General features: G+C 36.8%; 1 protein-coding gene across 1 annotated transcript in view; it reads left to right on the top strand.

The window, feature by feature from the left end:
- Positions 1-25,114, top strand: part of mmp17a (matrix metallopeptidase 17a) — an 85,101-nt gene that overhangs the window by 36,918 nt on the left and 23,069 nt on the right. The window contains exons 2-4 of the mRNA XM_051878693.1: positions 9,454-9,586; positions 9,829-9,964; positions 21,802-22,088. Coding sequence (XP_051734653.1) covers positions 9,454-9,586; positions 9,829-9,964; positions 21,802-22,088 — 556 coding nt within the window. The remainder of the gene's footprint in view (positions 1-9,453; positions 9,587-9,828; positions 9,965-21,801; positions 22,089-25,114) is intronic.

The following is a 25,114-nucleotide window of genomic DNA, read 5'->3' as shown; positions in this document are numbered from 1 at the left end:
ATCATGCACAGTTGAATGTTGTCTGACAATATGGATTAGTGCAGCTGGGATTATGTTTATGAAGGAATTAGAGACAGTTTTAGCATTCAAATGAAGCTACTTACACACTGCAGAGGTGAGATTTGGCAGCTCATGTGTTTGTGACTAAAGTGAGAAGAACACCAGCATAAAGATATAGGGATTACAGCAAGGCTTCTCTGTGTTTGCTCCTCTGCTTCTATTCTGCCTACAAAGTCGGTATAACTTTAGAGGTTAAGTCCCATGGCAGTTCCACCTGTCCAGCTCTAGTTCATCCCTTGACCTGTGACCTGTGACATTTAGTTGGTTTGATCTGCAGAGCCCCAGTAAGAGGATTGGTTTTTCTTTTTGAACTTATGTTCTCTGCTGTTCTCTGGTGTGAGACGTGAGTGGTGTGCAGGAAGAGTTGGTCCTAACTAAAAAAATAAACTAGAGTTTACATGTAAACTCTTTATGTTGTAAAATTCAATATAATAATTATTTGGCTCTATTATTTTAATTAATATATAATATCATAACCTTATATGTAATATTTATATAAACAATAATATAATGTTAATATATAGTAAAACTTTTGCAGCCAACATTTAAATTATATAGTTAGGACCAAAATATTTATATCTTTACAAAGAGACTTTTTCCTTAAGTGCATAAAATAGGATAATACAAATAATAGGATAATGTATCAGAACAAGATGTAATGTTTTTTTTCTTAGCACCCTACTTTTCTCACTCATCACATTCAGTAGACTGCAAACTCATAACTAATCTAAAATATACTCTTTTTTTGCAGTGCAGCTGTAACTTCAGAAATGGCTCAGGAAACACTGGTTTGCTCCGTTGAGCAACACTCAGTATGTTTACAGATGATGCTGTTTGCATACCCTCTGAACAAAAATAGCCAAAATCAAGCCTGCAGCTTTTTCTGTTTCTTCTGCTTCTTTTCAGAAAAAAAAAAGAAAAAAAAACTTTGAGGCAATTTTATTTCTGAAAAGAAGCAGAAGAAACGGACATGCTGCCGCCTTTCCTGCATTTTTCAGAAATATCCAGCAACGCAGACAGATTTTGGGAGGCAGGCGGATGGCGGACAATGACTGACTGCTCTACAGATAAATACTAAACCCTGGCTCCGAGGAAAAAGAAGCAGTCTGCTTTAAAGACCATGGAGGAAAAAGAAAGACAGCAGCCTTTTGGCTCCCTGTTTTTTTTTCTTTTTCCCCCAGAAGTCAGATTTTTTTGTCACTTATCCTAATGCATTTCTGAAAGATGTCAAGAAAGGAATGAAGCAAAATATTTTTCCCTGCAAACATGAGGTTTTCACGTTCATAAAATATTTAATTATTAGGTCCAGCAAGTTGACATATCTTAAAATATGCCAGTGCCATTGATTTGTCTCAAGATGCACACCAGTTTTTCCAAGGCATGTTTATAAAAGCTACTTTAATGTCCTAATTGAACCTAGGCCTAATCCTGGCTTAATCTAAGCCTTGTCTGTGAAACCAGGTCAACATTTTGCAGTTTGTTTAGTACATTAGTTACATTTTAGCTATTTTAAGGTATGAAGAAATAATTTGAAGGAAAAAAAAACATTTAAATATGTCATTTTGATTATCAAAGATTAGATTATTTACTGCAGGGGGACTTTAAACATCCTGTATAGGATAAAAATACATATAAAGAGCGTTTACTTTCACCATTTACTAATAAACAGGTGCGCTGTGCCTTTTGTGTGCTCCAATCAGTTCCAGTCATCTCCAAAGTCTCTGAAAAGTTTTTATATACGATACGTTTTTTTGAATAAATGTGTTAACGCTGTTTAAAAAAAAGCAGGCCTAACAGCTTTAAATATATCTAATTGTTAACTTAAGGTAATATATAATGCCAAAAACTTGCTCTTCCTGTTCCAAGCTTTTAACCATTCATTGAAATCTTTCCTTGTGTAAAGACCTTTCGTTCATATCGCCATTGACTGACGTCCCAGACTATTAGCCTCTCGACGGCACATTAGTCTGTTAACCTTTCTCAGTGTGGCATAATGATCCGTGACACCTCATAGGGTATGAGGAGGAACATAGAGCCAGAATTGACTGTAGGACGCTGGGGAGAATTCTCAGAGTTTGACGCGGTAAGGTCAGGGCTATAAATCTATGTAGTAAAAGTCTTCTGTGCAGCCAAGAGACTGGCACTGGCTTTGATACACACACCGAGCTGGGACTCACTTGGTGCGTGCACACTCTTCAAAGCATAAACAGAAGCGCTGGAGTTTATTTTCAGGTTTATATAGCGTTGTCTGAGATTATCGATTCTCCACTCGTATTCTATGAAGGTTTAATATCCCTTTGACCATTCTCACCTCCCTATGCTAAACAATTCATGGAGGCTTCTGAATTTCTTGTGAAGAGAAGCTTCATTTTTTCACTAGCTTTCCACTGATTCATAGTAAGACAGATAGCATGCTTGAGGATTCTAAGCACCTCTGAACACTGACCTTCACCGTTAAACTCAATCACTCATCATCACCTCCGGACCGCCAGGGTTGGTCCGTCTGTTCGGGCCCCTCACAGCACAGTAATGCACTTGATCAAAGCCAGTAACCCTGGCCGAGTTGATCTTTTGGAAAATCTGCTTCCATACAGACTGCGAAGACAGAGTCTCTGACATCTTTTTAGGTCGCCCCTAACTATTAAAGGTTGTGAGATGACAATCCTCTCTAAATTTAAGAGCTCTGTCAGAAAAGTGGTCTGGCTGATAGCGTACGTGTGTGGACAAATCTGGCCCATGTCATTTCCTGAAAACCCTAACCTCCTTCTCTCTATCAGCTCCTGTTAAGTATCCAGTAAAGGCAAGAAAAGATGATTTATATATCATGTAGAGAAAGAGAGAGAGAGAGAGAAAGTGTGATAGTATGCAAACTTCTATTTTCTATTTTGTCTCTTGGTTGTTGGTTGAAGATTAGCATGAATGGCATATACTGTTAGCTATACTAGGATAGGATTTTATCTTGGCTGTGATGTGTGCAATTGTGACCTATTGTATGAGTGATATAAAAATTGTATGACTGAATTGAGAAGATGAAATGTGATGAACATTATTTCATTAAGCTGAAGCTATTGAAGACATTAAGGTGTCTGTTCTTGACATGACAATATTGTTAGTTAAAAGGATTTAGCCCATTTCAGTTAATGATAATGTAGGTTTTACTTTTGCTTTAAACACATATTATTCCTGACAGCTTAAAGAATAACTACCACATGAAAGGAAAACCTGTTCAGTTATATTAAATGTCAAAGCAATGACATTCCATTGAAGTGTTCTCTTTATTAAGATGCAGTGAATTAATCACAATTGCCCCCAACTGCTATTTAAGGTGCAATGTGTAAAATTTGGGAGGATCTATTGACAGAAATGCAATATAATATACATAACTATGTTTTCAGTGGTACATAAAGACCTTACATAATGAACTGGTATGTTTTTATTACCTTAGAATGAGCCATTTCTATCACATACACTGCGGGTCCCCCCTCCATGTCAAGTCGCCATTATGTGCTGGCGTGTTTCTACAGCAGCCCTAAACGGACAAACACTCTTGTTGTTCTTCTAAATCGTTCGTGTTTTTAGAGGCAGTAACTGTCATAATGGGGGGGGCATAACTGTCATAATCAGTTATTACCCGTTATTTTAATTTTTATATTTTAATAAGACATTTAATAGCTTCTGATTTCATCCACATTTTCATTTTTATTCATAAGTAAATAGACCTATGCATTTATTTATATTATGAAAAGAAAGTTGAACAAAGACTGCGTCACTTTTCAGTTTTCATCTTGAACACTTGTCACGGATCGTGAGTGAACGCGATCATCCTTTCCTCTTTGCAGAACGAAATATATGAAAATATAGAAAATATGTTGACAGACACAGTAGCTTACCGAAATCGTCAGTTCAGTTAGTGTTGCAAACAGTGTCACGTAACATTATACCTCAGCAAAGCCATTCGTTGACCATAAATTTGATAGTCAGCAAGAAAAATAACAAAACGAACCATTTAAAACAAAACGAACTGGATTAGAAACTTAATTATGTAAGTATAAGTATTATGGACTTAAACTGGGTGCTCGCCTGTGTGTAATCAAATGCATAATTTTATTCTGGAGACTGAACTCGCGCTCTGCAGACACACTGGAGCGCACTCACCACCAGCTGGACAGGGGTGGGAATTACAGTTACAAGCTACATCAGCCTCAGTAATCTGTCAAAATGGCAGACGGGCTTCGTATTTTTTCCGTTACTGCTAAAAAAAAATCTCTGTTAATGCGACCTCTGAGATATATATATAATATACCTCACAGTACCGCCGGTGGCAACTCCACCACCGCGGTGGCGCGGTTGTCATGCCGACCGTCAGCCCTATATCAAATTTTATACTGAATGGACATTTCGGACTATAAAGTTAAGAACGAAACTGTCTCTTCTTCACTCAAATCACATTTTCTGTCAGCATTTGAATTTTTTCCTTTCAAACACTGAATTTACTGTTTGTATACAATGCGCAGTATTTCTGTGACCGTCCAAATCAGGCAAATATGAGTACACGATTGGTTGTCTGTTGCTAAGCGTCTAGCTGTAACATTCTAACACTGCATCATTTCACACTGTACAAGTTTGGCACCGCAAAAGCAGTGCTAATCCTGGGTAAAAAGCGGTGCTAACCTCGCTTCTAAATTACAAAGGGGTGAAAGCGTTCCTTTACCCGGGGTTAAAAGCGGTGTTTAGAACGACGATAACCTGGGGTTAAGCACAGTATGAATAGCCCTAAAGTGAATTTAGACATTATTATAAGGTACCGTATGGAAAATGGATATTCATTTTGAGATTTGCTGAATTAAACAGTGTTATTAAAGGATTCATTTTCTTTTAAAGATTAACTTTAAGTGAGTGTTAGATGATGGCAGAGGTAATCAAAATGTAAAAATAGAGGAATAATTAAAAAATATATATCTTATATTTGCTGATAACTGACATGGTACCGATATTTGTTGTGCAACCCTAATTATTAAATTGGCACATATGACGGCATATAGATTTGTGTGTAAAAATTAATACAAAATGTTATTGCAACCAGTCTCCCCTACTATTTTAGCATGCTGATGTGTGCTCACACAAGATTAACATTAATATTAGTAATATTAGGATGCCCACTTAATGATCACACAGCAAGTTGTCCTTTTCTCTGGAACTGGGGGCACTTGTGCTTTGAGTTTTTGGATATCTGTGCTGCTGATAACAGCGTGTGATTGTCAGTGTGAGTAATCTGTGTTGGTACTTGACTTGAGTTTGTATATGTTTGTGTGTGTATGCATAGGAGATATATGAGATACTGAGTACACACAGTGGCTCGTCATGCATCAATATTTAGCCAGCGGGAAAAGAGCTCACACAAAGAGAGTTATCCTCTTCTCCACACTTTTACACAGCTGGACAGTGTGTCAACACACAAATTATGTCAGCTGGCAGCGAGGAGGGAAACAGAGTAGGCAGCAGTCAGCGCAGCATAGCGCCACATAGCTGAAGAGGGCCATGATTTATCAACTCATGTAATGACAGTTTGTAAATATAGTCTTGTACAGCACTTTTAAGCTGTGGGTGATGTTTTTTGTTTTCTTTTGTGATTTATTAGAAAAATCATATCATTTACAAAATCACATTCTGTAAAATATGGTTTCGTGTCCAAATTTCTTAAGCCCGGAGCACACCTAACCGACAGTCGGCCGTCGGGCAGTTTTTGTTTGTCGGCCGACTAAGTTTTCTGACTGTGTTCCGCACCGTCGGGTGAAGTTGGTCCAGATTCGACATGTTGAATCGGCGTCGGAGCTCGTCGGTCCGTCGGGCCATCTGATCATTCTGATTGGCTGTTCAGCTACTGCCACCTGCTGGTACAGAAAGGCATTTATTCTTACGCAGGCGCAGAACGGACATGCTACTTGGCCGTCGGCTGTCGAGCGTTGGTTTGGTGTGTCAGGGCAACTTTGGACCCAAACGCTGTCGACATGAGCCAACCCCCTGCTTTCGTTGCCACTAGTTCGTCAGCGTCGGCTTGGTGTGTTCCGACCTTTATAATGTTTAAATTTGAATACTAGGATAGGGATTGTCCGTCAGTCACTGTTAGCTCAAATTTCAAGAAACCTATTGTTGGATATAATTGTTACATTTTTATTTAATGGAATCTAATTTTATTTTATTTAATAATTAATATTTATTATATACCATTACCTATTTTATTTAAATTAAAATATTATTTAGTCTATGGTCTACCTATTTTGTTTTATTTTATCTTATTTTATTAAAATATTTTTGGTCTATAATGTACTTTTTTATGTATTCAAATATTATTTAGTCTATAGTGTACCTATTTTATTTAATTAAAATATTATTTGTCAATATTGTGCCTATTTTATTAAAATATTATTGGGTCTAGAGTGTACCTATTTTTATTTTATTTTATTTTTTAAAATATTAAAACTACACTCTTTTGCTGTCTTTCTTTTATTGAACTCAAAAGGAAATATTTGTCAGACTTCACACTGTTTTTTTAATACAATTATTGTATAACTCTCTAGCTCCACTAAACTGTCTAAAATTGTCATATGGACCAGTTTTTATAGTGCTTTTTATTTATTTATTTATTTTTGAGCAACAGCAAAAACACAATATTCACAGCAAACAAAAAAAAGAGCAGTGCAAACATACAAACGTCTTCAAGCAAAGACAAAAAGTCAAACGGTTTGGAACAAAATGCTAGTGAGTAAGCTGAATCTATTGCTTTAAGTCAGATCCTTTGGTTAGTGCTCCATGTTGTTGACCCACTCATCTGCGTGTCCCTTAGACACTTCTTTTATTCTTCTGACTCATATTTTGAAGTGATTCCAAATTCTTAACTACTCTCTAACCTTGTTACAAGGAAGTGTGCTAGAACTCAAGTGTGGAGCTTTGCAAAGTTTAGCTTCAAGAAGTGAACTTTTCAACTCTTCGGTTATTCAGATTCAAAGACAGAGTATGAATGCAATATTGATGGTGCGTTTAGCTCTTGTACCTGATGTTCTAGTTCTCTTGCTTGTCAGTGTCATCATTTGTTACACTGAGATGGAGAGGTTTGTTTGTGCCCCCCTGTTCTGAAAGACCTTGGTCTGTCCACTCACAGCACGTCCTCATTCTTTTATTGGCACTTAAAGGAAAAGCCCACGTCATCAATGCCTTAAGTCGGCCAGATTTGACGTTTTTAATCACTCTCTTTTGCTCTTATATTTAATGTAGTCATAATGGCTTTTTTCTAAACGATGAAGGTGGCATGATTAATCAAGCAAGAACCCTTTCAGAGATCATACATTTTAATGAACCATACACCGGCGTTGTGTTTTAGCACAATACTATATGAAATTAAATCCATACGCAAACAGTTTGCCCGCAGGCCTGAGCTGATGTGCAGCTGGGATGTCTCCATGCTCTGCTGAGTTTGCTGCGCTGGCACAAAACAACTTTTCTAATGGAATCATTTGAATTATGAGGAGATAGACCCAGTTATTGATCTGACTGACAAAACACCATTAAAATTCAACATAGTCTGGCTTAATGCACAATAATGGAGAAAAAAACAGGCTTGAGTGTGTCAGAATCTTTAATATTGCACTGAATTTTCAACTCAAATCGATGCTTGTTAATAGTCATTCAGCACAATCCCAATAGTCATCAATGTCAAGTAGATGAGCTGCAGAGTTGAGTCAACTAAAAGTGAGTGGGTGCTTGTAAGAGATGGTGATTGTCTCTTTAGAATTTGTGGTAGTGATTTCATGAGGTTTGATCAACCACCCTTGACACGGAGGGGACCCCAAACTATTTATTAGTGACTGATCAATATGGCTTTTCATGGGTTTTACAAATTCTTTTTTTAATAAAACAAAATGCTTGTGTTTTAAATATTTATTAAATTGATATATTTAATAATATATTTGTAATTTTAGATATTATTTATATTTATTAAAGTCCCCCTGTAGTCAATAATTTTATCCCTTAAAACTCATCTTTGATCACCAAAATTACATATTTAAACATTTTTCCTATGAAAAAAAAAAAATCTTAATGCCTTAAATTAACTTGAATGTAACTCTACACCTTTGCCTCATTTAATATACACAAATCTATGAATATTATAATTAGCCCCGCCTCCACTCACTCGCATGAGCTCAGACGATATCCACTCGGTCAACTTACTGAGGTAAACGCTGCATAATGGTATCGCTTTTTACAACGTCGGACACATAACGTTAATTAATACGATTAGTGTTTTGCTTGACTATGTTTTCAGACAGCTAATAATGTGTTGCTAATGTTACACAAACCTGTTTGCCATGTCAGAGTCAGACAGCTGCCTTCTAACAGTCAGTATCCTTACAAACGCTTCGAACAACTCAGAACGTCAGAGGAGAGAGGCATATAGTTCATTACATCGTAATATGCATCATGCACCCGCCATATTGCTAAATCTACCCGATTTGTCATATCAACACAAAAATATACTGGGATAACCTTCTTTTGAGACTCCCTTGCGTATTTGTAGTATTTGAAGGTTGAGCAGTGAGCTCATTGGCTACTGATAAAGCAAGACCCAATCAACCTGTGCCATCTAGAGTTTCATGACAGAACTTTGTATTTAGCCATTGATCGACAGTTAGCTAACATAAGGATATCATCTTTAAGTTCTTGATATTGTCATACCAATTTCTGTAGTTTTATTATTTGTTTTAGTGTGAGACAAACACTAAATACCACAAAACGTCACATTACAGAATTCATCACATCCATTCCAAATAGTAAATGTTTGAGCTGTTTCTTGCTCACCAAAACTGATGTCACTGTCCTTAATGAACTGATTTTTATTAGTTAAACTAGAAGGTAATGAGATTTATAAATGACTGACAGGATGGAAAGTGAAATTGAGGACATAGGAAAATATATATGATGTGGTTATTAATGAAAACACTTTCCCCAAAGAAAAATGAAAGTTTTTAATTGGAGTAAAAACTGAAAAGGCACCTGGGAAATTCTCTAATACATTGCCAGTTTTTCATGTTAGAAGTTACATCTGAAGACATGACAAAAGGAGCAACATCTGTTATTTGAAATGTCTGCTAACGTAATTATGATATTGTGATAAAAGAAAACAAACTGATAAGATTGCCATCTTTAAAAATTGCAAGTTTAATATTTTAGCCAATTAAACCCAGTACGTTCATGCCCCAATCACGTCAGAATATACATAATCGATGAGAGATTTGATAAAAAGTGCCTGTCTGTTTTCAGAAATGTATAATTTTTTTGTGAAAGCATCTACAAATTTTGACAGAAATGCTCTTCAACAACACCTGCTTTCTACCGCAGGATTGGCTGAGCAAGTTTGGGTATCTCCCACCTCCTGATCCTGTGAATGGACAGCTACAGACCAAGGAAGCTCTGACAAGAGCCATCAAAGCCATGCAAAGATTTGGAGGGCTGGAGGAAACTGGAGTGCTAGGTTAGTACATTCTTTTATTTTCATAATAAAGCTCTGGTCCTTGTTGTCCTTGGTTGTTCTCCTTGCATTTTTGGATGTTTTAAGAGATACGTAATTCTCAATTTTTTTGTCTCATGTTCATCTGGCTTCCTGCAGCTGGCAGATTTTCTTTTGCAGTCTACGGGACCAAAAACGCATCGCCCTATCTGCATGCTGCACATGTGTCTGGGTCTGTATTTATGCATGTATGTGTTTCCCTGCAGACCAAGCAACCTTGGGCTTAATGAAGACCCCTCGCTGCTCGCTGCCAGATATGTCAGAGCCGGAGATGTCAGCAGGCAGACGAAAACGAGCATTAGCTCCTCAGAATAAATGGAACAAGAGGCATCTTTCCTGGAGGTACATTCACTATGTTTGGGTCTGAAACTGTCTGAGTGATTCCTGTCAGACAGCTGTACATGTCAGAAATGCATTCAATACATTTGAATTTATACATACAGTGGGTACGGAAAGTATTCAGACCCCCTTAAATTTTTCACTCTTTGTTATATTGCAGCCATTTGCTAAAATCATTTAAGTTCATTTTTTTCCTCATTAATGTACACACAGCACCCCATATTGACAGAAAAACACAGAATTGTTGACATTTTTGCAGATTTATTAAAAAAGAAAAACTGAAATATCACATGGTCCTAAGTATTCAGACCCTTTGCTGTGACACTCATATATTTAACTCAGGTGCTGTCCATTTCTTCTGATCATCCTTAAGATGGTCCTACACCTTCATTTGAGTCCAGCTGTGTTTGATTATACTGATTGGACTTGATTAGGAAAGCCACACACCTGTCTATATAAGACCTTACAGCTCACAGTGCATGTCAGAGCAAATGAGAATCATGAGGTCAAAGGAACTGCCTGAAGAGCTCAGAGACAGAATTGTGGCAAGGCACAGATCTGGCCGAGGTTACAAAAAAATTTCTGCTGCACTTAAGGTTCCTAAGAGCACAGTGGCCTCCATAATCCTTAAATGGAAGACGTTTGGGATGACCAGAACCCTTCCTAGAGCTGGCCGTCCGGCCAAACTGAGCTATCGGGGGAGAAGAGCCTTGGTGAGAGAGGTAAAGAAGAACCCAAAGATCACTGTGGCTGAGCTCCAGAGATGCAGTCGGGAGATGTGAGAAAGTTGTAGAAAGTCAACCATCACTGCAGCCCTCCACCAGTCGGGGCTTTATGGCAGAGTGGCCCGACGGAAGCCTCTCCTCAGTGCAAGACACATGAAAGCCCGCATGGAGTTTGCTAAAGATGGTGAGAAATAAGATTCTCTGGTCTGATGAGACCAAGATAGACCAAGATTTGGCCTTAATTCTAAGCGGTATGTGTGGAGAAAACCAGGCACTGCTCATCACCTGTCCAATACAGTCCCAACAGTGAAGCATGGTGGTGGCAGCATCATGCTGTGGGGGTGTTTTTCAGCTGCAGGGACAGGACGACTGGTTGCAATCGAGGGAAAGATGAATGCGGCCAAGTACAGGGATATCCTGGACGAAAACCTTCTCCAGAGTGCTCAGGACCTCAGACTGGGCCGAAGGTTTACCTTCCAACAAGACAATGACCCTAAGCACACAGCTAAAATAACAAAGGAGTGGCTTCACAACAACTCTGTGACTGTTCTTGAATGGCCCAGCCAGAGCCCTGACTTAAACCCAATTGAGCATCTCTGGAGAGACCTAAAAATGGCTGTCCACCAATGTATACCATCCAACCTGACAGAACTGGAGAGGATCTGCAAAGAGGAATGGCAGAGGATCCCCAAATCCAGGTGTGAAAAACTTGTTGCATCTTTCCCAAAAAGACTCATGGCTGTATTAGATCAAAAGGGTGCTTCTACTAAATACTGAGCAAAGGGTCTGAATACTTAGGACCATGTGATATTTCAGTTTTTCTTTTTTAATAAATCTGCAAAAATGTCAACAATTCTGTGTTTTTCTGTCAATATGGGGTGCTGTGTGTACATTAATGAGGAAAAAAAATGAACTTAAATGATTTTAGCAAATGGCTGCAATATAACAAAGAGTGAAAAATTTAAGGGGGTCTGAATACTTTCCGTACCCACTGTACATGACTTGAAGCCTCAGTGATAGTAAGAGCTGATGGAAAGAGACAGAATTAGTGATGCAATGAAATGAGAGTTCTTGGGCAAGGCTGAAAATTCTGGACACACTGGGCTAGAAAATATTGGGGATTTTATAACTAGACATTATCGAGTTATATTCTGATTTTATAGCTAGAAAATATTGGATTGTATTTTTTATTTTATTTTATTTTATTTTTTGGCTACAAAATATTGGCTTATTTTGATTTCTTAGCTAGAAAATATTGGGTTATTTTCTTATTTTATAGCTAGGAATTATTTGGTTATATTCTGATTATATATCTTGAAAAATTGGTTTACATTATTTATTTATTTTTAGCTGCCTTATACTCTGATTGATATTCTGATTTTTTAATTAAAAACATATTGGGGTGTATTTTGGTTTTGTAGCTAGATAATATTGGCCATTCAAATCTTATTGCAAGATAACGTTGGCTTATATTCCCATCTTATAGGCAGAGTATTGCAGAAGAATGTCAGAAATCCCTCAACACAAGCTTTTCCAATTTCAATCACAGAAACTCTCCTCAACACCAGTCTTAAGGCTGTCTATTTTGAAGACAGATTGACAATGTGAATGTGTCTGCTCTTGAAGCGTGTTGTGTGTAGTATTGGGTTTTGTTTACAGACACTTGTCTTGGGTTTCATACCATGTTCTTTCCTGTTTATCATTACAGAAGCCCACTGTGATCTCGTATTCTCTGTGTTGTCAATCACACAGGCTTACACTCAACCCATTCTTACCTATAGGGTATACCTTTTATTTTTTAATTGGTAAAATGTCAATGTATAGGCATGTTTGTTACTTGTAGGTAGAGTTATTTTATGGCCTGCAAATTAGGTCTCTGTGCACATTCTCTGTGCTGGGAAATATATTGCCTTAGGATCAATATAGCATTTCAATAATAAATGTATCTACTTTGTTTGACGTCTCCTTATGTGTTCCACAGAAGAAAGAAAATCATACAGATTTGGAACAACATAAGGGAAATTTTGAGAAACTAGTTTTGAGTGAACTATCAAATCCAAAGACATTTCCGATATTCTAGAGCTGATAAACCCATTCAGATGAGTTGCGAGCATCTTCAACACATACATCCAGATGGTCCGGAATAAATTGCACAAGACATCTGACCTCAAAGACATGCAGCTTAATAAATGTTTGGCTTTCTGACTCAGCTGGGTCATTTGAGAGTTTGACCACTGGCAATTGCTTTAAAACTACACAGGAAGCGCGGCATCCCCTAAAAATCCTTCAGAAATGCAGCAATGATGTGTTTATCAATAAATGATAATATATAGCTATTTAGCTAAACGATATTTTAAAAATCACTACATTTAAAAGTTTTAGCGAATAAAAGTGTGATATATTACACAACACTATAATGCTGCCCTTTGAAGATAATTGTATGTGATGTGTATGACTCATAGTGCTTGAAACTTCATACACCGAGTGTTCGGCGATACAAATGGAGACAGACCTCTGTTGTTTAGCATTTGTAATCTCATTTTTACCTATTGACATTTGAAAATACTTCCAAACACTTCTAAGTCATTTTAATGTTTAGTTGTAGTTTAAGAATGAGCTTTTTGGAAGCAACATTGTGTCTATTAAAATGTATTTTTCTTTTGGAGTCAAATAGAATTGAATATACCAATACATTTTGCAGTTTGATATCTGTGCTTCCTCAATTTCCTCATTCTGTCTCCCTCAGCAGTGGGGTTATTTTTGTGTGACCTTAATTTTTGCTTCAACCTACCTTCTTCTCTGTTGATGAGTTTGGGCAGACCCAGCCAGGGTGACCTCCTCAGAGCCACCCAGTGCTGGCTGGGGTGCAATGACTCCTATAACTGAGCTGAGAGAACTCTATCAGTTCTTGTACAATGCATGTCAGGAGCTTTCCACCCCTGGTTCAGTTGTAGCGACAGAGGCGTGCCTGTACACCAGCTGAGAAGCCAGTCACTGTAATAAAGCCTGTAATGGCTTGTTTTAGGAGCAGTGATAAAAAACCTGTCCAGGCCAATTGAAAAGGGCTGTATGGAAAGAGACAGACAGACAGGAATGGAGAAGGGACTATGATGGATTCTGAGTGATTATTGCACTGCACTATCATACAGGTTTGTGTGAGAAGAGATCTTTTAAAATGGGCTTGGGCAAGGGAAGAATCGATAACACACAAATGTACAGACAGTATAAAACTCTGAGCTTTTGATCAGCACAGGCTGACAGGTTTTGGCCTCTTTATATATGAATCAAGACTCTTAAGGGAAAAAAACTTCTAAAACAATATTTTTGTCTGTAAAAATATCTAAACATCCTTAAATATTAATTCACTTTATTAATTTACAAAAAGAAAAACATTTATTAGCATATTGCAAAATGTTTTTTTCTTCTTGTTTTAAGCATGAACCTCAATTAGAATACATTTTATTACATTTAATGTAAAACAAGAAAAACTTAATTTAAGATTATATTCTAACTATTAAATACTTTTTGCTCACTGTCATGTCTATTGCCAACAAAAGGATTTTTTAGTGAATTTTCATGTTTTTTTCCATACAGTGACCGAAGCAATGAGTTGAACTTGAGAACCGAATCAATAAATTAATCATTCTTTTGAGCAGACTCAATCAGAATCAATCAGACTAAATGATTCATTAATGAATCAAACTGGTTTGTTCATGAAACAGAGTTCAACTCAATGATCTGTTCTCAGGGGTTCTTGGGTTAACAGCTCAGTGGAGGGAAAGATTTGAAATGAATAATGACTCAATTTTGTTCTGTTGCTCTTGACTTGGACTGTAGTGTACGAATCCTGTGAACTAGGGATGGTAAGATTCACTGATTCGCATCGGTGCATCGGCATAACTGCTGCTACGTGAATATGACGTATCACAACACTACGGAGACCGAGGCTTGTCCTGAGAAGTAACATAGAGTAGCTATAGATTAATATGGCACTACAAGGCCTGTTTGTGAAAGGGCCATGTGTTAGAAGTCAGAAGGCACTTATTATTTGCTGCCTGTCTGAACCAAAGAAATAAAAGCGAACTATCTGTACCATATTCAGGGCCCTATGATTTCCGCGATGCAGAAAACACGAACAGAATCGCGGAATCCATTCATAAAAACAGAATTTACTGTATAACACAGAATGTCACGGAATTTGTCAAATTTTGGATGAATAAATCAAAAGTAGCTGGGTACACTTAAAATCAAATCGCGATATGGACTAGTGTCTGTGAATATTAAACCGCAAAAAGACTATTTGAATATGATTCCTCCATGTTCTGCCTGAACGGCACAGACGTGCAAATGTTTTCTACACGTCCTGAAGCAAGCATGACACTCGTGGTGTTTTTTTCCAGTGTCTTCATCTGACTATATGACGACATGAACACATAAACTTCATCTCCAGAGCTGCTCTGAGAGTCACTTCATAAGCATTTTACATTTAATTTGAGAAAAAACTATTGTCATATCGGTAACACTTATATCAATAATGTTCATTAGTTAACATTAATTAACTAATAATTAATAATAATGAACTGCACTTATACAGCATTTATTAATCTTTGTTAATGTTAATTTCAACATTTACTAATACATTATTAAAATCTTGTTAACATTTGTTAATGCACTGGGAACTAACATGAACAAACAATGAAGATTAGTAAATACAGTAACAAATGTATTGCTCATGGTTAGTTCATGTTAGTTAATACCTTAACTAATGCTTAATTAATGAAACTTATTGTAAAGTGTTACCGTCATATCATATACACACACTTGAAACTTCAAGATCACGGCAACCCGTCAAAATAAAAGTTCGGTTTAACTTGTAACAGAAATATAGCCCTATTACTATTGTAGTACTATTGTATTACTATTGTATGGTATAATGTATGTCTTAATGTAATACAACTACTACTACTACTACTAATAATAATAATAATAATACAATAATTATTAAGATTTTTTAAGGAATGATCACAATTTTTCATCCATGTTTTAATTTTAACAGTACTTTGGAAAAAAATAACATAAAACAGAATTTGAGAAAAAATAAAGTTTAGAGCCCTACATATTGAATTGCATAGCATCATATTTTTTTCAATTACATCGTATTGCATTGAATTGCATTGTGTTGAACTGAATTGAAATCATATGGCATTGTATCGTAATAGGCGTGAATCGCATCACATCGGTAGCTGCTTCATATGTATCTTTAATGTATCGTATCGTTGGTTATGCATCGAGATGTATCGCATCGGCCTCAACTATGGAGATGCACATGCCTACTGTGGACTCATTTTATGGTGTCATTTAAGTCACTATAAATTCGATTAAGATTCTTTAAAACATCTCATTTTTGTTCCACAAAAGAAAGTCATACACAGTCATACTTTTTTGTATATAAACTGTGGTTTTGGGTGAACTGTCACTATAAGGCTTTGACAGGCATCAAAACATGTTTAAAAAAGTTTCTTTGCACATAGTATTACTCTTTTTTTCTATTTTTCCGACAGTATACTGGTCCAGACAGTTGGATGGCCTCTCAGTGGACGCTGATGAATAAATGATTTATAAGTAAGAACGCAGGTTCAGAGGTCTAGCTGTCTACATATGTATTCAGAGCACATGGACCACCAGTCACAAGTGGAGACGGCCCCTCATCACGACTCCATCACTCCACATTAGACCCTCACCATACTCTAGGGCCACCGTCTGCTCGTTAACACTCTTCATTAATTACCCAAATAGATTAGGAGTGATTGCTTTGAAGACAATGTGTTTTCCCCCCAGACTCACGTTGTGTGTCTTTGGGGTTGATTTCCCAAGCTGATTAGTAGGGAGCAGAGTGAAATGGCTTTATGATAAGCATCTCTTTCCTCACCACCCTCCATTACTCCCATCACATTTCTGTCTATCAAACCCCTTGACGCTCCTAATCCTTTCCATGCCGGCTGAAAATGGGAACATCTCTCACAATTGCTCAGTACACTCCAGGCGATACCCAATGAGAGTGTGAAGGAGCTGTTGTGTGATTTCGGTATCATGGGCATCTATGTGTTTGCTTGAGCATCTAGCCCAGATGCCAGCACACAGTGAGGGCGGAGGTTGTAAATCATCATGCTGTAGTTTAGCTAGATAATCCCCCCCATGTCCAAAGGACTCAAATGACGATAATCCGTCAGGGTTGAATTTCTTTTCATCCTTCATGGCGCGTGCCTGTTTGATTGGAGAGAGTAACTAAAAACCATATCACTGAATAGGCTGAGGGAATCTTTAAAGGGATAGTGCACTCAAAAATCAACATACTGTTATCGATTATTCACCCTCATGTCGTTCAAAACCTGCATGACTTTCTTCTGTGAAAAACAAAAGGTGAAATTTTTTTTTAGTTATAATAAATGGAGCCCAAAATTTTCAAGCTTTTCAAGCTGCAAAATTTTCATGATTCATGCATTGTATCCCAAGTCTTCTGAAGTCATGTAATCTTGTCTTCCAGTGAGTTTTCAACCACTGTGAATCATTACGTCAGTGAGTTGAATTCAAGAACCAAATCAGTCTGATTTGTGAAAATATAATTCAGTCTGGTTTTGCAAAATGGATCATTTGATTTATCAAAAAGATTTGACTCAAAGGAATGATTCATTTATGAATTGGACATTGCTACTTCTTTCAAAAATTCTCATGAATGCTCCAAGGTGCATATAAAGATGAATAACAACTTAAATTTCTGTCTGTTTCAGAATTTCAAAGACTACACTCTTAGAAGAAAAGGTTCTATATAGAACCTTTAAAGGGTTCCGTCAGGCACTTTATATATAAAACCTTTTAGGGGTTCCCATCATTGGATCATTTTATGCATTTAGTTTTAATTAATTTTGTTTTTAATTTTTAATAAAATGTTATGAATTATACAGCTCGTAAACATACCTTATCTCTAGGGGTGTAACGGTACACAAAACTGACGGTTCGGTACAGCAGGGGGGAGAAAACTAAACATAAAATTGCTTCTTTTTTTTAATTAAAAAGTGAATTGAACATTTTGTGTCTTTAAATAAATTCAATTATAATTTATATAATTGATTAATAATTATTATAAAAGTTTCTTATGGATAAAAAAATTATCTCTGCTTAATGCTGTAAACTATATAGGGAGCCCTTATTTGCACATTACTATAATATTAAAGGTTATCAACATAGCCCTAACTATAAGCCAAAATTCAGTTGCTATTTATTTTTAGATATAATAATCAACACTTAAATAACAAACTATGCAAACATGTAAACTGCACATAAGGCAGTTTTTGGGTTAACGTCTAAATCTAATTATAAAATTATGTTTTTACTCCAATTTGTTGTTGAATTATAATCATTTACACCGTGGCTGTCATTTTCATGACAGATTTATTTAAACATATATTAAATCAAGACATCACTAACAGGTAAAGTAAAATATAATGAATATATAGGCTAATATAGTGCATATATTTAGCAAAAGAGATAATTTCTCTGGCGAACTAACAAGCTGTGGACACTGAATGACTTGCCTGAGGTACACCATGAGAGTACTGCGGTATGTACTGTGGGTGGTATATCACGTTTTTTGGTTCAGTTTGAATATTGTTACACCCATTTTTATCACTAGAATAAATTGAAATATCCTGTCAAACATGAAAGTATTATGCAGTCATTTAAGACATTTTCCTTATATAGAATCGTTTTGGCATAATTGGTTCTTTAAAATTGAGTCAAGAACCCTAGGATTCTATATAGAACCCCTTTGAAACTTTATTTCTAAGAGTGAATTTGAGGAGTCATTCCTTTAAAACACCCATCTGGCTGTGCTTCACTCAGTCTCAGCGCCTAGTTGTGAGAGTGGTGGATTGATTTGATGTGCGATTATCACCATACAGTAAATGTCCTGTCTGGACCACTCATCTGCAGGGGTCAGACCTGCTGTGAGAATTACGACGGAATAGATGAAATGAGTTCTTTTGAACTTGCTCCTATTTGCCATTTTCTCTCTTTTTATCCCTTTCCCCTCTTGTCTGTCTAATCAGTCTTGTATCACATGGAGACAAAGAAGGGGGATTGTGACTGAAAATTAAACTTCAACATTTGTGCGTTTACATGCTGCTGGGATGGCCAGTCTTCCCAGAGGCACTTTATCAGGCTTTCAGGTTAGCTGCCACTGCTAGTGCCTGTATAATAACCAGACGACATGGATGAAAAAAACAGCCTTGATTATTCTCCAATTTATGCCGGCCGTCTATTGAAACCCTGCTGAGGGCACATTATGGCGAAAATGGATGGAAAATTGAACTTGAAATTCATACTCCCTTCCCTAGCTCCTTAAATTTTCATGTGACCATATTAGGCCATTGTATACTTACAGGGCAGACTGCACTTATTGAATGTAAACCTGAATAGACAAAAACACACAAAATTATGTCAAAATGCCGTGTTTGGCAAGTTTCCTCATAAGCACAGTCTTAAATGAGTTGAAAAGTCTTAAGTAAACATAAAGAGTTCAATGGATCCGCGTCAGGTCTTAAAGTGACAGCAGACTAATATACCTGCTGCTGTCTGTGTCATTAATGTTAATTTAAACAACAAAAGACAAAGAGAAATCCACTCGCTACTTTTGACTAAATAACCTTTGTAACTTTAATAAGGATTAATCTATATTTGATTTCTACAATGAAGACTATGCAGTGTTATTTTACATTTGATTACTTTCTGTAGCAAATTAGCTCAAAAGGGAAATATGAATAATTAATCATAACTCGTTATAACCAGCGAATACTCAGTATTGATCGCCTATCAACTCTTCAGAAAGGATATTTTCTGTGGACACAGAAAATTAACGCTTTCTTAGCATGTAGCTGTGATCGTAAACGTTATCATTGACATTGGTTAATAAGCAGATCAGAATCAACTTGCAAGAATGTACACACAAGTTTTATTTAACTAAATCACGAACACATAGCTAGACTAAACCCACACAGACATATAAATCACACATACATAGGAAATGAGAGAGTGGAAAGATATTAAACTGTAGCATAACCGGGGAATGAAGCTATGAAAAGAGTCATTTAACAAGCTGGAAGAACCATCAGTTTCTCACTATAAAGCACCTTTTTTAACAAAGGAGTTAACAACTTAATACTAAATTGCCGATCTGCGTGGGGGCTTTTTAACCTCTACAGAAGTCACAACTTTAAGTTTGGGCTTGACCAATGAGAAAGGTGCAGTTTCCAAGTGGGAAAGACATTACGGAGTCTGCATTGGTGAAGGGTTGGAGGAGTAACTTTTACAATTGTGTGTTTGATCGATTCAGATACTACAACTTTATTAAATTTCTCTAGCATTTCTTAATATTACTGTTAGACATACCTGACAAATTTTAAAGCACTGTTTATATAATTTGTATGTTCGTTCTCTTATATTTATTTGTGCTATCGCTGTTTACCTGTCTTTAAAAATGTTTACTTTATATTAGTTAAATGTTTTGTTGTGGTATAAAAATTATAATCGAGAATTGTGAAATTTCACTGGTATTTAAAATGTTGGTGTCATAACAGCCTTATTTGTTAAAATACAAGGTTGCATGGGTCAAAAACAGTTTTTTGTGGCGAGGCCAGTGGGGGGAAAAATCCTTGAAAATCATTGAGCCCTGCTATATTAAAGGCACAGCTAAATATGACATTTATTCTAATGGATTTATGTGAAGGTTGTTTTAAGTACACTTAAAATAAATGTTGTTATTATTTTTTTTCTATTAAATGTTAAAAATTATACTGTAATGTTGAGTGGCCATAATTGGTCATTTCATCCCCAGAAACTGAGAAAAAAAAATCTTGATTAATCACGAATGTAATTTTTATTAATATTAATAATATTATTCTTATTAATATTATTGTATTATTTATAATAAATAATTATATATTTTTTATTATTTACATATATAATTAATTATATAATTGTGTAATAAATTTAAAAATGAAGAACAAATATGTATATAATTTATGTATATAATATACAAATACTTATATAATATGCTTTACGTGCAGTTTTCGGTATTATATCTTTTTATGCCATTTCTACATGTCAGTTCTAGGCTACAACATGAACATAAGCACAAATTGTACACTGTTTCACCTTAAATTCCCTCACAAGCTTTAGATTTGTATTCTTTGCTGCGTGTAAAATACTAAGGGTGTTAACTACATATCCAGCACAAGTCATGCAGAAGATCATTGGGGTGAGATAAATTAATGTACACACTGTGTAACACATCACAGTGAGAATGTTAGCACACAAAGAGGTCACTTAGCTCATTGTAAATGCAGCTGGGGGCAGCCGTGACCTTGGCACGGCGCTATTGTGCATCTCCTGCCTTTCCATTTGAACTAACCTGACTGTAAACTCATTGTAGAACCAGCTGTTAATCTAAACTGACAAAGAACTTGACTGTATTTACATCCTGACCTTGAGCAACCGGTGCGAATACGGTACCAGCAAGTGCCCGAATAACTCCACTGGGAGAGTCAATGTTCTGCAAATGTAATAGAATGCCTGAACCCGGTGCTTGTGTAGAAAGGATAAGTGTATTCTATGTGGAGGGCACACTTCTTAGTGGGCACTTACAGAGCCGGCACTCTGAAATTAATTTCTCATCGATCTGTGTCTGTACTTGGAAAGAGGGCTCAAATTGCCCTTGGAAGAAGTGATTACCATGATTGTGGGGTGTAGTGGACTTCCAAATCATACTTACTTGTTTCCGAATTACCTTGAGTAAAACAGAAAAGAGGAAGATGGGAAGAAGATGTGTTGTAACTGTTGTGTATCCTAAATGTATTACTGTGGAACTAACTCTGAGTTAGAAAGAGCTGGGTGTTCAGAGCTGCTTTTGACAGCCTGCTGCATGTCTTGGCCTATTTATGCTTTCAAACGTCAAAACGATGTTGAGTTTATCTTCTAGCACTGTCGGTGTTCTTACAAAAGGGATTCTTGTCTATTTCAAGCCACGGTTTCAAATATATACTCATGTTTCTACTCTCACAGGGTGAGGACGTTTCCAAAGGAGTCAGTTTTGCTGGGTCGGGACACAGTGCGGGCACTTATGTACTACGCTCTGAAAGTGTGGAGTGACATCGCGCCTCTTAACTTCCATGAGGTGGCGGGGAATGAGGCGGATATTCAGATTGACTTCACCAAAGCGGACCATAATGATGGATACCCTTTCGATGGACCCGGCGGCACAGTAGCCCACGCCTTCTTTCCCGGAGAACGATTTACAGCTGGCGACACGCACTTTGATGATGATGAAGCCTGGACCTTCAGGTCGCCAGGTAAGATGGCAAGAGAATATGTGAATGTGACCCATGCTGGCAAAATGAGTCGGAATGCACTAATTTCGAGCTACAGGCAAAACAAGTCAAAAATGTAGATTTTGGTCGAATTTGAGGTTTTCACAAAAACAAGTTCATTAAGTCCTCGTCTAGTGATCAAAATGCTTCAAATAGCAATGAAACATCTAAAAGTATCTTTATTTGTATGTTTCCTGAGAGGAGTGCCTTTCCTTTGTCCATGAAAAATGCCGTTTTTGTCTGCTCGCTTCACCACTCACGCTGCCCCTCAGCACAAGTTTGGTGTTGTTTTAAAGGGCAGCATTCCAACTTTGTGAATATTCATAGCGAATTTTTGATGGCATGAGTCTGAACCTATGAAATGTGATTTTCAGACTCATGCTGATGTAGATAAATCGATCTTATACTCGCGCTGGCTGACTGATCCGAAGCGTGCGCACAAAGACACCTCAGACAGCGCACATTCAGAAAACCTTCAGAAAACTTTAACTTTATTGACTTTGCTGACTCTATCGACTTAAAACAGGTGTAGCTCAGTCATTTGTTTCTCTGATTCCAACAAATCATACATCATTTTGAAGGTTTTTTAATAGAGGTTCTGAAAATAACTCTTTACAATAAGGTTCATTAGTTAACATTAGGTAACTACATTAGTTAACATGAACTAATAATGAACTGCAGTTTATTAATTAACAGCATTTATTAATCTTTGTTAATGTTAATTTCAACATTTACTAATACATTATTAAAATCTTGTTAACATTTGTTAATGCACTGTGAACTAATATGAACAAACAATGAACAACTGTATTTTCATTAACTAATGTTAACGAAGATTAGTAAATACAGTAACAAATGTATTGCACATGGTTATTTCATGTTAGTTAATACAACTTTAACCTTATTGTAAAGTGTTACCAAAATAACAATATGTCATTTTTGAAAACTTGCTCATTGCCACTCATTTTGCCAGAACGGGTCACTTTATAGCTGTCCTTTTAGTACAATTAATTTGTTTGACAGAAACTTCCCTTAATAAGCCTTTATCTGATCGGGTTCTTCTGTGCTCTAAATCACTCACAAATCTTTTGATAATCTCGATTCAGTTTTCACACAATATGAGTTGTTTTCATGCTTTTTGCATAACATTGCACCATTTCATGCTTCTCATCTTCAGAAAGATCTTTCTTCCTCCCCATATTGCATGACAACTGTGACTTGCTTAATAATGTGGAACAAACTCTTTAAGTAGGGTTTCCATTTATCTGAGAAGACCTGGCAAATTATAACAAACCTGTCTGAGATTGATACCCGTTTTCTGAAAAGATGTGAGAAATAAACCAAACAAATACTTTCTTTGAAAAACAAAAATACTGAAATACTGATGTCACTTGCATAATAATTTAGAACACAGTGTAAATAACCATTGTTTTTATAAACATTTTATGTATTTTTTTGTATACATTTTTTTATTTAAATTTAATTTTGTGTGTGTGTATGTATGTATGTATATATATATATATATATATATATATATATATATATATATAAAATGTCAAAGATGTGAAATGTACAGGTAGAGATTGTTTCTGATTGGGTCTTACAGGCTAAAAAGACTGCTGTCCACTCCCTTGACTCTTTTTCTGTCTGGGACTGTCACGTGATTCCTCAGGACACTTTTGTCAGTGATGTCTATCAGGTAATAGAGACATTTTCTGTGCGGTATTCAAAACAGGATCCGGAGCCCAGGAGCCAAGGCATGTCTGAAAGCAACAGATGCTGTTGTCTATCTCAGTTCCTCATTCTTCTCTCTTGGGCCATAACCTGGCTCGATCATCTCCAAGATGGACCTCCTTGCGAGCCAAAGGTGCACACATTTGCCGAGAGGCTGCGCTAACCACGAGGCTGCTAATTAGCATAGGGGCAGGTGGGGTTCCCATTACACCAGCCTGCCCAGTGAGTGAACCCTGATAGGCTTGGTTCAAACGACCCTTTGCATCCCTACTCCGCTCTCATGTGGCTATGGGCCATATGCTCATGGACAGCAGTGGAGTCTGCCCCAATTAGGCCCCCCCATCAGACGAGCAGCTGTTTGCTTAGGCCTTTGGCAGGTTCGGATGTAATATGAGGGATTGAATGAATAAAGAGAGAGAGAGAGAGAAATAGGGAGGGAAAAGTCCTACTTAAAAATCACAAGCCTTTCACCACCCACTTACACCGTCTCGACATACACAGCTGAGCGTCGCACCCCTCCTTCATCTGCTGAAGACAAGCCCTCCACCTCTTCGTGTGTGTTCAACTGACCCTTCACCATAACATGGCCATTTCCATGTTTTCGCTTCATTACCTGTCCATCTAATGACCATCTGCACCTGGACCTCCCATATGGTCATCAATTATTCCTGACTCATCATCACCAGCCATTATTCATTATGGGCCGTTGTAACTGGCCCAAGATTTCTACATCAGCCAAATATGTCCTGATTTACAGTGTTATTTTTGGCTTTCCTTCTGTCCTCTGAGACTATTTAAGGATAAAAATCCAGAAATGGCCTACCATTCAAAAGTTTGGGGTCAGTACGTTTTTTTTTTTTTAGTCTGTTATGCTCACCGGCATTTATTTGATCAAAAATGCAGTACAATATTTCAGTAGTCATTACGCCGTTTTTCAGTGTCACATGATTCTTCAGAATTCTAATAAGCTGATTTGGCGCTGAAGAAACATTTCTTATTATTGATGTCAAAAACAGTGTGTAGGGCATTTTTTCAGTACTAAGTATGTATTTTATGTGGTTTTTATAGCTTGACTAAATCATCAGCTATAGAGGAATTGCATAATACTCGTCACACTTTTTAATCTCTCAGTTTGTGCAGTTGCGTTTTTTTCCATAGACCAACCAGCAAACTTGAAGAAAATGTTCTTCCCCTTCAGAGTGATGAAACATGGAGTAATGCTAAAATAAAGAGCTGGATGTTTTGTTTCAAAGGTGAGAAAGAAAGGTGAGGAA

The sequence above is a fragment of the Ctenopharyngodon idella genome, chromosome 21 (genome assembly GCF_019924925.1).
Source record: "Ctenopharyngodon idella isolate HZGC_01 chromosome 21, HZGC01, whole genome shotgun sequence".
Taxonomy (NCBI): domain Eukaryota; kingdom Metazoa; phylum Chordata; class Actinopteri; order Cypriniformes; family Xenocyprididae; genus Ctenopharyngodon; species Ctenopharyngodon idella.
Note: the sequence above shows the minus strand (reverse complement) of the source record. Positions and strands in the feature narration are given on the sequence as shown.